Here is a 14,022-nt window from a genome sequence, read left to right on the forward strand (position 1 = left end):
TTATTTATGGGCTTTCAGAGAATTTATTAGTATTATTGAAATAGAAAATTAAAAGCATTTTACAAAGCAGAGGTTATTGAAGAAAATGTGTTGTGGTTTGCAAAGTTGTTCTTAATAGTGTAAAACCAAAAGTCTATTATTTTGAACATTAGGCAAATTAAAATGGTTTTTCAAAGAAATTAACGGAGGAAGAGATTTGGAAAGCCAAACTATTTATTTTTTTAGAGATATTGTAGATGAGATGGATTTGTTTTTAAAAGAACCTCTCATTTCTTATTTGCATTTTTTAAATAAATAAAAAATGTGTTTGGAATAATTAAAAACAGGAAAGAAGAAACACTATTTTGCATTCCATTTTATATGGTATTCTTATTTCCCTAGTGTATGATTTTGAGCTCAGTGCTGAAATTTGTCTTTGCCAGTGAGAATGAAGTACTAGATTCCATGAGTGACACTATTAGGTGACTTAGATGGTCACAATGACAAAGAGCAGGCTGCATGGAGCCCCCTGTGACTGATGCAGCCACAGCTGTGGTGTTAAGTCAGTGGTTCTCAACCTTCTGGCCCTTTAAATACAGTTCCTCACGTTGTGACCCAACCATAAAATTATTTTTGTTGCTACTTCATAACTATAATGTTGCTACTGTTATGAATCGTAATGTAAATATCTGATATGCAGGATGGTCTTAGGCGACCCCTGTGAAAGGGTCATTCGACTGCTAAAGGGGTCACGACCCACAGGTTGAGAACCACTGTTTAAGTAGATAATAGACGACAGGACAGCAGGGCAGCCTGTCTAATGGAATGTCCACCCCTCCAGCTACCACCTGCTCTTTGGCTGCCAAAGGCCCATATCAGAGACAGGGTTTTGTTTTTTTTTAAAATATTTTTATTGATTTCAGAGAGAGGAAGGGAGAGGAAGAGAGAAAGAGAGAAATATCAAAGATGTAAGGGAATCATTGATTGGCTGCCTCCTGCATGCCCTCTACTGGGGACGGAGCCTGCAACCGAAGTATGTGCCCTTGATCAGAATCGAACCCGGCATCCTTCGCCTGCAGGTCAACGCTCTATCCACTGAGCCAAACTGGGTAGGGGTGTTTTTTCTCCTATATGCACTGAAGCAGAAATACAAATTTATTTGGGATATCCATGCAATAGAAGGGTGATTCTAAAATTAAAGAGAACAATGTAGGGTTGATGAGGTTGCTCCTTCATTCCAAAGGAGATTATATACTTGTCTTTCTCAAATGTCTGCCTCAGCCCTATTATAGCACAATTTGGTATAAAATTTCTCCCACTCAGTAGCAAATTCTATTGCAGTTTGAATGAAGAATGTTTTTCAGACCTGCATGTTTTTGGGAAGATGTTGATAACAATAATAACTTCCCTTAAAATAAGCCCATAATCAGGAAAAAATTCCAGGTTTGTCAGCCTCCAAAGTTAATGTTTATTTTAATTTTTATTCATTTCAGAGATAAAGGGGGAGAGACAGAGAGAGAGAGAGAGAGAGAGAGAGAGAGAGAGAAGCATCAATGATGAGAGAGAATCACTTATTGGCTGCCTCTTGCACACCCCACACTGGGGATCGAGACCACCACTGAGCCACACCGGCTGGGCTAAAGTTAATGTTTTAAAATACCTGCTGAATCCATACTTAGTCTTTTTTATTGTCGTAAACTATACATACCATAACATTTACTATTTTAACCATTTTTAAATATGTACAGTTCAGAGGCATTGAGTTCATTCCCTTTATTGTTGAAACCATCACCACCCACCGTCTCCAGAACTTTTTCATCCTCCAAACGGAAACTCTGTACCTATTAAACACTAAACCCTTACTCCCTACCCAGTCAGGGTTTAGTCTTGATGTGGAGATAATCTGGCTTTAAAATAGTAAAGGTACATACTCTACGTGAGTCCTAAGAGCATGCTTATTTGGTTAATTGAGCTACAAAGAAAACAAAGTTATGCTCTTTTTAAATGCAAAAGTTTTGGTCTAGGTAATTCTATAAGTAATTTTCACAAGGACATTGTAATAACTTTTAGGAAATATTTAAAATCTGAAATTTCATCCTTAAGAATGATTACCAAACGATGTTCTAATCAAAATGCAGAAATAATTTACATGGCTTTAGCACTGAACTTTAGTTTTGGTACATTTAGATGAGCATGTCTCAACCCCAACACGATTGGAATGATGGGCCTGGTAATTCTTTGTGGTGGGAGCCTGTCTTATACGTTGTGAAGTAGTTAGCAGCATCCCTGATCTCCACCCACTGGACGTCTGTAGCGTCCTCTAGTGTAACAGCCCAAAATGTCTCCAGACCACTCTGTGGTCTGTGTCTATGACGAATTTGCATGCCACCCTTGAGCAGGGCCTAAGCTGACCTTCCTTGAATCGTTCCTATTTTAGTATATGTGCTGCCAAAGTGAGCCCTGAACACCAACTTCTTGATAAAAAGCAGCCTGCTCTACTGGCCTTGGATTCAGACAAGCATGGACTTGAATCCTGGCCTGGCCAACCTATTAAATCTGTGAACTAGAACCAATTTCGTAACTTCTCTGACCTTTACTGTCCTCATCTCTTAAATGGGCATTTGTTAGGGAGGGTTAGATATCGCAGTGTATAAGAAGTGCATAGCTGATAGTAAATACTCGAGGAACGATAGCTGCTGGGACCAATGACGCTATTCGTAAGGTGCTCCGAGGAATGTTCTATCCCTTGTAAAATGCTTTCCAGCTTTATATATATATATATTTTTTTTAAACCAATTTTTAAAAAATATATTTTATTGATTTTTTACAGAGAGGAAGGGAGAGGGATAGAGAGTTAGAATCATCAGTGAGAGAGAAATGTCGATCAGCTGCCTCCTGCACACTCCCTACTGGGGCTGTGGCCGCAACCAAGGTACATGCCCTTGACCAGAATCGAACCTGGGACCCTTCAGTCCACAGGCCGATGCTCTATCCACTGAGCCAAACCGGTTAGGGCCCAGCTTTATTTTTTTACTGTGCCAACGTGTTGAGAACATTATAGAGCCAGTTTCACCCTGAAAATGATGCGTTGTTTACCACGAAGGGGCTCTTCTCCCAACGACTCTCATATCTCTTGCCTTTTAGATGGCCCTGTGACACAGGCAGTGCCTCAGTGTCAGCCCTGGGAGAAAGTGAAGAATTCCAGATGTGTTTGTAAAATGCCCTACGAATGTCGGTAAGCCCTGTCTTTGCTTACTTCTCTGTTTCATTTTACTCAAGATTAAGAGAATGATTTCTTAGATGCTAGTCTCTGTTCGGTGGAAGGTGCTGCTTACCAAGGGCTAAGGCTCTGTGCCTTTTCACCTGTCCATCTGCTGCCTGTTACTTGCCTGGCAAGTTGTCACCTGGGCTGACAACTGGGGCATCAGCAGTGCTCTCACCTGGCTAGCGAGGCCGAAGGGCTACTTGTTCTCTCTATAAAGTGGTGCAAAACGACAAACTGTCACCTGAGCATTTCGAATTTGAGAGGATTAGGACTGAAGTCCCCCTGAGACATAAACTCTCCAAGCAATGCCGACAGGGAAAAAAGCAGCTGCTTTTCTGATTCTGGAAATGTCTGTCTCTAGATTGCTTTATAAGATGCCACCTAACTGGCCCTAGATGGTTTTTCTCAGTGGGTAGAGAGTTGGCCTGTGAACCAAAGGGCGCTAGGGTTGATTCTGGTCAAGGACAGGTACCTCAGTTGTAGGTTCCTCCTTGGCCCGGGCCATTGTCAGGGCTCGTGCAGAAGGCAACCAATCGATGTGTTTCACATCAATGTTTCTCTCTGTCTTTCCCTCTCTCTTTCATTCTCCCTAAAAATCAATGGAAAAATACCCTTGGGTGAGGATTAACAAAACAAAAGATGCCAGCCAACTGGAAACCAGCCCATTGTAGGAGGAGACCTGGGGTGGCTAGATGTCTGTGCCATGGTCCTCGTCAGGTTCAGATGGCAGGATTGGATGAGGACAGAGGGAGTTTACTTTGATTCACTGTCATCGTCTTTCCAAATGAACTGAAGTGTGGGAGAGGAAAGGACACTGTAAGCCACAGGGCGGGGTCCTGATGGGTCACAGCTCAGGTATATCTCCATGCCCAAGCCTGGAGGATCAAGAGAGGAGCATTTAGGAAAACCTAGAGACAGAGGGAGGTGTGGAGATGGCAGCGGAGGAAGGACCTCAGAAATTCCCCAGGCGGGAGCCAGGGGATCTGCACTCTCTTCCCCTTCCAGTCTCCTGCCATCGCTCCCCATCGATGAAATGCCCCCAAAGCTAGAGGACAAGGAGGTCTGGGGATGTGTCTTACCTGTCAGTCCTCCGGGCAGCGTGGAGAAGAGAGAGAGTGACTCTGAAGGGCACGTGGGAGATATCCAGGCCCCGGACTTAGAACACACATTTACTGGCCACGTACGTGGCTTTCAGTTAGTATCACCCTCCACGTGCACATCCAACTCCACGAACACCTGCAGTGGGTAGTGTGGTCGTGGTGGCACCTTACAGGAAGGAACTTCCCCCGTGAAGGAGAGAACGCAGTGAAATAGTGTGGATGGCAACGGTGCTTGGGCCCCGGATATTCTGAGGGGGCTGTTGTTTTCTATTAATCATTGTTTACTTCTATTCACTTTCATCGTCTTTCCAAATTCTCTGATTCATTCCTTTATCAGCAGCCTGCTGTTTATAGACGTGGTGTGTGAGAGATTACATATCAGATCCCGACACAAGGTGGCCTTGCAGAGTCTCTGCCTCTGAAGCTGCTCTGAGTAGTTCTATTTAAAGTCTAAAGAAGCAGATAAAGGAGATACAGTAGGATTTGTTTTCCTGGTGCAAACAACTCCAGGTAAACTTACTACTTGGTCAGAGAGGAAAATATTAGAACTAAATGTATATACAAGTGAAGATAGACTTGGTCTACTATACAAACATGCGTTACTGTGCCAGGTTTCACTACAGTAAAGCCTTCCTTACCCATCAACACTCAGATATGCACTTGTTTATTATTTTATTTTTTATTTCTTTAAATACATTTTTATTGATTTCAGAGAGAAAGGGAGCGGGAGAGTGAAGTAGAAACATCATTGATGAGAGAAAATCACTGATTGGCTACCTCCTGCATGCCCCACACTGGGGACTGAACCCGTAATCTGGGCAAGTGCCCTGACCGGGAATCGAACCATGATTTCCTGGTTCATAGGTCAATGCTCAACTACTGAGCCATGCCGGCCAGGTGAAATGTGCTTGTTTATATTTCTCCCAAGTGGCATTTCTCCTAAGTTGGGTCTCATCATTTTGACACCAATGCTTAAGAAAAAAATAACAATTACTTATGGAAATGTTTCTAAAGTATTTTGTAAACATAGACACCAACAATTAGCGATGAAACAGTTTCATCTTCCCAGAGGCTTCAGGCTGTGAACGGACTCTCAGGGCCTTGGGGCTGGGAGAGTGTGAGCGTCCTGCAGCCGGTGGTCCAGTCCCGCCAGAGCCTCTGGGGCTGGATCTTGGCGTGCTGTCTGTCCCTCCCTGTGGTCAGTCCCCCAGCTGTCCCAGAGCTGCCTTCTCTTCTCATCTGCTGTCTCTGCTGTGATCTAGATGAAACTAGATCCAGACTATCTAAGCTTCTAGAAGTTGTGAGCAAATAGAGAGCAAAATATGTTCATTGAGAAGATCAAATGGGCCCTGGGGAGGAAGGGGGTATGAGTTTCCCTTCTATCTCTTTGCTGTGGGCCATGACACCCGAGACCCTGAGCTCAGAGCCTCACCTGCCACTTCTCACCCTCCGCTTTTAAGAATGAAAAGCTGGTAAATAATATGATTTAAAAAAATTCGTTTCAGGTCCTCCTTGGGTGTATGTGCTCGGGACGAGAAAAACCAAAGGATACTGCCTCTGACGGTTTGCAAGGTGCATGCCCTCCAATGTCAGGGTAAAAACTTCTCCCTGATGGGCTCAGAGAGCTGTGCTCCCCCGGCCTCCGCCAAGAAGGCGTGCGGCGCGTGTCCATTGTGGGAGAAATGCGATGGTGAGGGCGTTTCTCCTTTGTTTCTTTTCTTTTTAAGAACATGCTGCTTCACGAATTTGGTATATGCTGCTGAAGTGAGAACAGCAAGGGGAAGTTCTGATTTGTAACTGTAAACATGCTAAAGCGATAGTGCCGAGGTTTTAGGAAATGTAGTTTTCTAGCCTAGCAGCAGATCAGAGAGGGCCCCCGAGGATGTCAACGACTCAGATTGGTCTGAGAGCAAACCACTCGCCCGCGCTGGCTCCCCTGGGAAGCAGGTTGGGTCAAGTACCTGGAGGCCAAGAACCCTTCCCAGTGGTCTGCATGTCCTCCCAGGCCTCCCTGAGTCCCATTCTACCTTCATGCTTTTTGCTCTGTCCTGTATTATCCACCTTATGTACTTGGGGTTTGGGCTTTGCCAGGAGAGAAGAGCTAGAGCAGAGTAGCCCTTCCCCTCCCCCTCCCCCCAGCCCTGCCCCCATGCAGCCAGGCACCTTGCAGAGTGAACTCTAGGGGTGCTGTACCCAATGCTGCAACTAGGTGGCCTGTGGCAAGGGCTTAGCCCTGAGCTTTTTGTGCCAGGGGGTCCTCCTGGGCCATTGCAAGTCCCACTGAGCCCCATGGTGCTGGGCTGGCAGGGAGCCTTCTCCATCCCTCAGAGGCACGTCTGGGTCAGGTGCTGAGAGCTGAACTGAATCTGGCCAGTTCCCTCTCCATTTTGAGCAAGAAGCTGGTGGGATCCACGGTCCAGGCTGCTTCTAAGCTCTGGACATGGTATCAGTGTAGGACCTTCAGGGTCCAGGGCTGGGTCAGCATCTGCAGTGCTGACATCTGCCTCAGAGCTCACCCATGACCTTCCATGAATGACCTCTCACTGTGCTTTCCCCAGCCCCAGGGTCCACTCTGGCATAAGAGCCACACGACCCTATCTAGTGTCTCGTGATGCTGTTGACTTCTAGGGATAATCCAGGCCAACAAGGCTATACCTGCGACAAACAGCCAGCAAGGCCACTGGTCTCTCCTAGGACCAGCTGAGTCCAGGTGCCTTCAAACACCTCATGGTCTTTCAGGTCCCTGGTCACTTCTCTCGTGAGCCATTTCCTGAAGGAAACATGCCTTCCTATTCCAGCCTGTCTGGTGAGTGTCCAGTCCATTCTAGAGGTCACTGGAAGGCCTCCAGGCAGAGGAGACACGGATGCAGGGCCCCAGCCTTGAGGTCATTGCAGAAGCTACATAGTGTGCATGTCCCGTGTTCTCCATAGAGACAGAGCCTGTCATGATCCAATCCATTGATGAGGGTTCAGGGAGGACTGAGAGGAGAAGTGGGGTGCTGGCCCCGGGCTGGAGGTGGGTGGGTGGGGGGCTCAGGAAGAGGTGAGGCTGGGGAAGCAGAACCTGGCGTCGGGTATAGCTGTTTTGATGGCACAGACTAGCCCCACACCCTCTTCCTGGGTGGCGCTCTGGCTTCTTGTCAGCTGGGAAGGCCATCTCAGAGCACGGCTCCCTCCAGGCCTGCTAGCTGCCTCCTACTCTCTGTAGCTGGGGCTGGGGAGAGCAGGTGTATTTACTGTGTTGAACTATTTTTAACATCTTGTAACTTCATGCTAGAAATTCTCGATTGTGTCTAAAACCTTTTTGTAGAAACATAACTAAAGCACATCTGCGTGTCTCAATTCCATAAAAAAATAGCCTCATAAAAATAACTATTTTCAAAAAAAAAAAGAAATTTTATATCACTGTCTTAAAAGGAAGTGTGACTTGCCACTAAGTATAGGTGACTATCAAACTATGTATGACGAAACAACATGAGGTCGTAGAGTCTTGCCAGTGGCGCTGGGAGCTTGAGGGAGGCTGTTTCTTTGGGAAAAGGAGTTTAGTGTTAAAAACCCACAGTGCCACGCTGACACTTTCTCCTGGAAGGAATCGAGAAGTTGTGATTCAGTATTTTTAGTGCTATGTCCAAGAGGCACTTACAGTGAGCCTGACCATGACCACTGGCATGGCCTGCCTTGCACGGTTTCAGCTGTACCACCAAGGGGGGAGGGCTGGGTCCCTGTCCTCAGCTTCCTCAACTGTAAGTGTGGGAGCTGGACTGTGGGATCTGTAAGGTGTCTGCCAGTTGGGGTACGCAGCACAGACAATGACATTTGTAACTCTAGCCATGTATGGGTCACTTTGGGTTTGGCAGTCACCACGGTTGGCTGGCTGACCTTGTCATTCTCCTCTGGAGACGCCTGGCTGGTGTAGTCCAGCCTCGACACTTGGAGCACTCAGAGCCCCCTGCACAGCCTGTTTCTGCTTTGTGTGGGGGATATGCGGCCTTTGGTGCTGCCTGCCCTCTCTCTCAACGCCAGTTGAATTCTTTGGTTCTTTGTCTCTGTTTGACCCTTGCCAACCAGTTCTTTGCTGAGGTCTCCTCATTTGGTTGGGGAGCTTGAAGGTCCTACTCAGGTTCTGACTCCCTTGCACGGCCCCCTGGACTAGGACAGAGCTGGACAGCTCTTGCCTTGGGAGAATTGCCCCACGTGCTCCAGATAGTAACAGCAAGCTTGGCACCAGTTTCCAAACCTGCCTATGCTGAGCGGAGCAAACTGCCTGGCTTTCCTGGTCCTGTGCCAGGGGGTGGTGGGTTCCATCGCTGGAAGCAGGAGCTCCCATGGGTCGCTAACCACCACATGGAGGGAACGCCCCGACTTGCCATCACCACGATGTGCCCATGAGCCCGTCTTGCTTCTTTTCCAGCCCAGAGCAGTGCGTGTGAATGCAGAGAAGCCTCGGAGTGCCAGGAGGAAGGCAGCACGGTCTGCGTGGACGTGGACGGCGCCAAGCGGACGATGACCGAGTGCCAGGCTGGTGTCCTGATGTGTCGAGGACAGAGCGTCTCCGTCACCAGCATAGAGCCCTGCGAGGGGGGACCCCAGTAGGCGCCGGGCTGCTGTTGGCTTGCTCGGGATCAGCCACCGCTGTGGCTGCACTGAGACATCAGGTCACTGAGCACTTCAGACAGCGTCTCTCTGGTGGAGGCGCATTCTCTCTCCATCCCTCCAGGGCCCCCTGCTCCCCTCGGCTCCCCGCCACCTGCCTAAGCCAAACCCGACTCAGATCCTCGTTCTCTTCTTCCTAAAACATCAGTCAGGATGGAGAATAGCCATGCGCCTCTGCATGTTCTTGGAAACGTTGCTAACTTCTCTGGACCTTGACTTTCAATGGGAAAATTAAAGGGTTGCTCCCTTCAAGCCTATGATTCTTTCCAGTCTGATTGGCCCCGCCCAGGGGCCCCAACACACTCTGCAAATTGATTAGGAAACAGGAAGATTAGAGAGGCGGGCCTCCCCCAGTGAAACCAAATACAAAGGGGACCTTGAATGGGAAAAGGCAGGTGCAATCATTCCATCCCAAGAAGCACACCTGTGCTTCACCCTATTGGCTCATGTAGGAGTCCTTTCAGGAGATTGAAATATGAATTGTCGGTGCCAAACTCAACATGCTCTATGCATGGGCAGCTTCTGCCTTTTTGTCTGAGAACACATACAACTCAGTCTTCTTTGTTGTTTTTTTTTTTTAGTATGAGTCAAACACAAGACCTGCAATTTGCCCCTCTCACCCTTTTTCCTTGGTAGGAAGCATCACGTTCATGCCTGTATGGCATGCTTGCATGTTATAGAGAACAGTTTTCTCTGATGTGGGTACACACCGAGATTTTTCAGGGAGCCGTAGAGGTAGATCAATTTGAAGCATTGGCATTCAATTTATTCCTTATCAAAACAAAACAAAAAGAAAATAGCTGTGGGAGATGAAATGAGTGGGTTTAAATGGAATTTAAAATATGCTTTTTTATATGCAAATAATATTTCTGTATTTTTTCTGATACTGATAAATACATTGCAACAAAACTTTAGTTAAAATGACAATGATTAAAATACTAATTGAAGATACTATCCTTTGGAAATTTTTGATCTGTATTATGTTTAACTTTAAAGAATATTCCCATGAAGAATGGTTAATGAGTTCTTTTAAAATATATTTTTATTTTTAAGCTACTTTTTGAGGTGATTGACATATAAAAAGCAGTGCATGCCCAGCTAGTGTGGCTCAGTGGTTGAGCATCTACCCAGGACCAAGAGGTCATCAATTTGATTCCTGATCAGGGCACATGCATAGGTTTCAGGCTCGGTCCTCAGTGGTGTGTGTGTGTGTGTGTGGGTGTGTGTGTGTGTGCAGGAGGCAGCCTATTGATGATTCTCTCTCATCGATGTTTCTATCTCTCTATCCCTCTCTTTTCCCCTCTCTCAAAAAAATCAATAAAAGCATATAAAAAAAAAAGCTGTGCATGTGTCATGAATACCACAACTTGATGACTTTGAGGAGAAGCATACTCCCATCGAGGCCATAAATATATCCATCACTTCCCAAAGTCTCCTCCTACTCCCATTATTATTATTGTAGGAAGACAATATAAGATCTTCCTTTTTAGAAAAATTTAAGCATCCATTATGGTATTGTTAGCTAGCGGCACTATATCTTGCACATGGCTACAGCTATGCTGTAGAGTGGATCTCCAGAACTTAGTCATCTTACATAACTGACACTTGCTACCCTTGACCATCATTTCCCCATTTGTCCCTCTGAGCTCCTGGCAACCACCATTGTAACTTCTGCTTCTATCAACTTGATTATTTTAGATTCCACATGTAAGTAAGATAATACAGGTTTTTTTTTTTTGGCTTATTTCATTTAGCATGATGCCCTCCCAGTCTACCCACATTGTCACAAAGAAGGGTTTCCTCCTTTTTCTTTAAAATAATTTATTGATTTCAGAGAGGAAGGGATAGGAGAAAGAGATAGAAACATCAATGATGAGAGAGAATCATTGATTGTCTACCTCCTGCACGCCCCCCATTGGAGACCGAGCCTGCAACCTGGGCACATGCCCTGACCAGGAATCGAACTGTGACCTCTTGGTTCACAGTTCAATGTTCAACCACTGAGCAACACTGGCTGGGCGGCTGGTTGTTGTCCTTCTCCTTCTCCTTCTCCTTCTCCTCCTCCTCCCCCTCCTCCTCCTCCTCCTCCTCCTCCTTCTCCTCCTTTTCCTTCTCCTCCTCCTCCTCCTCCTCTCCTTCTTCTTCTCCAACATACAATCCCAAACTGATGGTACATTGAGTGGTGATGAATAACAAGGGAGATGAAGTAATAGCTGTGGCAATAAACACATCAGGTCATGAAGACTCTTTAATGTTTCTTGTAATACTGTTTTGGTGGCAATGACCCTGTATCCCCTCTCCTCCTCCTTCTCCTCTTCTCTTTTTCCTTTTTCTTCGTTTACTTCTTCTTCTTTTGATTTAAAAGAATAGTTTATTGATTTTCAGAGAGAGAGGAAGGGAGAGGGAGAGAGAGAAACATGGATGAGACAGCACAACATTGATCAGCTGCCTCCTGCACACCCCCTACTAGGGGATTGAGCCCCTCGCCTGGTCAAGTTCCTTTTACTGGGAATCAAACTAGCAACCTCCATCTGAGGATGATGTTCCACCAACTGAGCCACATTGGCCAGGGCTTCCTTCTTCTCCTTTTTTAAAGGCTGCATAGCATTCCAGTGTATATCAATACCACATTTTCTTTGTCCATTTATCCATGGTCAAACACTTAGGTTGTTTCCATATCTTGACTATTGTGAACAATGCTGCAATGAACATGAGGGTGCAGGTATCTCTTCAAGATCCCGAATTCAGTTCCTTTGGATATACACCCACAAGTGGGGGATTGCTGGATCATATGGTAGTTTTACTTATAACTTTTCGAGGAACCTCCATACAGTATTCCACAATGGCTGTACCCAGGTCTCACCTAGGTCCAGCTTTGTATACCAAATAGTCCTCGAGTGACAACTCAGATATAATATGTGCAAGTTACAGGGAGGTAGGTTTACATTGATTGAAAACAATAATTACAGAAATGTTTAATTGAGTCCAACTACATTTGTTAGAGTTTATTATGAAGTTAATTTCTGCCCTGGATAGGGGGATAGATTTGAAAATGCCAAACCCAGGTGCAGATCTCAAAACAAAGAGTTGAACAAGTACTTCATTTGGTAGAAGAGAGATCAGTATTTTTCCAGTAATTTCTCCTCTTGTCTTAAGCTAACTTGGAGTTAGGTGTCTACTACTTATGCTCCCCCAACCCTTTCCTAACTGAGTCAGAAGACGTAGTTGGCACTGTCAAATGCTACAGGAGAAAGAGGCCTGTAACTAGAAGATTTGACAGCTAAAGTTTGAGAAAGATGTTTCACAGAGTTAGTGAAGGAGAAGTAAGGGATTAATGAGCAGTTGGAGAAGGAGGGGAGCAGTGAATGAGGTTGTAGTGAAATGCTGTCTTGAAATATGTAATTTCATGCCTTTTTCCCCCCTGAACATTCCTATATTTGACCTTTCCTCTAGTTAGAGACATTCACAATCTATAATAATAAAAGCATCATATGCTAATTAGACCAAATGTCCTTCTGGATGACCTCTGGATGAAGCTGGGGCTGCAAGGGAAGCCCGGGTCCCAGGTGTCAGAGGGAAGCCAGTGCAGGCAGTTGGGGGAAAGAAGGCCTACTCTTGCACGAATTTCATGCATCGGGCCTCTAGTTGTCTATAAGAGAATTAGGTTTGAGTCAGTGGGTCTGCAAGGAGAAAGTAACTTACAATGTTAAATCTTTAAAAATATTTGAGATTTCCAAAATAAAGTCTTAAATAGCTAAAGAGAGGGCTTTGAGGGAAGCTAGAAGGACTATTTATGCCATGAAAACTGATTGCAAAGAAAATAGAGGGAAGACTCATGTAATACTTTAAACAATAAATTAAAAAAAAAACTAGAGGGAGTGTGAGAATTTTCTTGCCTGCCCTTCCCTCTCTGCCTCAGGCCAGGTGAGGGCCATCTGGATGAGGATGGGATAGAGCAGTGGTTCTCAACCTTGGCTGCACATTAGAATCACCTGGGAATCTTATTAAAATCCTGATTTCTGGGCCTCCTCCTCCAGAAATTCTGCTTCTTCGTTACTAATATTGTGGCCTCACCCCATAACAAAGAAACAGAATTTCCGGAGGAGGAGGCCCAGAAATCAGGATTTTAAAAAGATTCCCAGGTGATTCTAATGTGTAACCAAGGTTGAGAACCACTGGGATAGAGTCTTGGAGGAGAAGGTAGAAAGTGCTGAGATTAAAATCACCTGGACCTTAGGTGGTGGAGGGGGAAGGGACAGAGGGGGGCAGGGGATTGGCTGGTGCATTAACCATCACCAGCTTCAGAGAGGTACATGGGAGCCCAGCCATATCCTACAGATCATCACTCAGTAGAAGTGGCCCTGCAAGTCGCCTGGGCAGAGAAGCTGCTTCGGATGACCTCCTAATTGCATTGGCCAGTGCCTCCCGTGATGCAGCACCAACTTCCTAATCATGGACCGAAAGGTGTGCTGCTTGTCAATGCCCTGAGATTCAGTGAGCCCCATCCCATCAGCTCTGTGCAGAACTTTCCTCCCACGCCTACCAGCCTAAGGCCCTTGTAGTGCCCTTGAACCTACCAGCCCAAGGCCCTTGTAATCCCCTTGAAATGGAGGGAAGGTTCTTGGTGTTCAGGTGGGGTATGTTGGGGGTACAGAATGGCAAGCAGAAATATCTGACAAATGACAAACTCTGCTCAGTGACTAGCTAGACTAGGCAACTAGCTTGATTGAGGCCCCCCTCTCCACTGGGTAGGTCATGGCTAATCTCAGCTTCATATGGGAATTGTGAACCCGTCCTGCTGGTAAGTGGCCACTCAGAGCTGTGGAGGCTGAGCAGCTAGATTACCCAGCATCCCCTGAAACAGCTTATTATGTGTCTGCACATAAATATCAATCACTTTTCCTTTTGATTAAGATAAGTATTAATAAATATTTTTGAACCCCACAATTTATAATTTGCTCTATACCCACCAAAATTTCTTATACCCACAAACTCACAGACACACACTAACCCACCGTAAGCATT

At 45.8% G+C, this 14,022-nt stretch overlaps 1 protein-coding gene across 1 annotated transcript in view; it reads left to right on the top strand.

The window, feature by feature from the left end:
* C7 (complement component 7) overlaps positions 1 to 9,945 on the top strand; it is a 47,776-nt gene extending 37,831 nt beyond the window's left edge. Inside the window, exons 16-18 of the mRNA XM_005875989.2 lie at positions 3,124 to 3,214; positions 5,850 to 6,034; positions 8,756 to 9,945. Of these exons, the coding sequence (XP_005876051.1) occupies positions 3,124 to 3,214; positions 5,850 to 6,034; positions 8,756 to 8,937 (458 nt within the window). The 3' untranslated portion in view covers positions 8,938 to 9,945. The remainder of the gene's footprint in view (positions 1 to 3,123; positions 3,215 to 5,849; positions 6,035 to 8,755) is intronic.
* The last annotated feature ends 4,077 nt before the right edge of the window (positions 9,946 to 14,022 follow it).

Source organism: Myotis brandtii, unplaced genomic scaffold (assembly GCF_000412655.1).
Source record: "Myotis brandtii unplaced genomic scaffold, ASM41265v1 scaffold478, whole genome shotgun sequence".
Classification (NCBI taxonomy): Eukaryota; Metazoa; Chordata; class Mammalia; order Chiroptera; family Vespertilionidae; genus Myotis; species Myotis brandtii.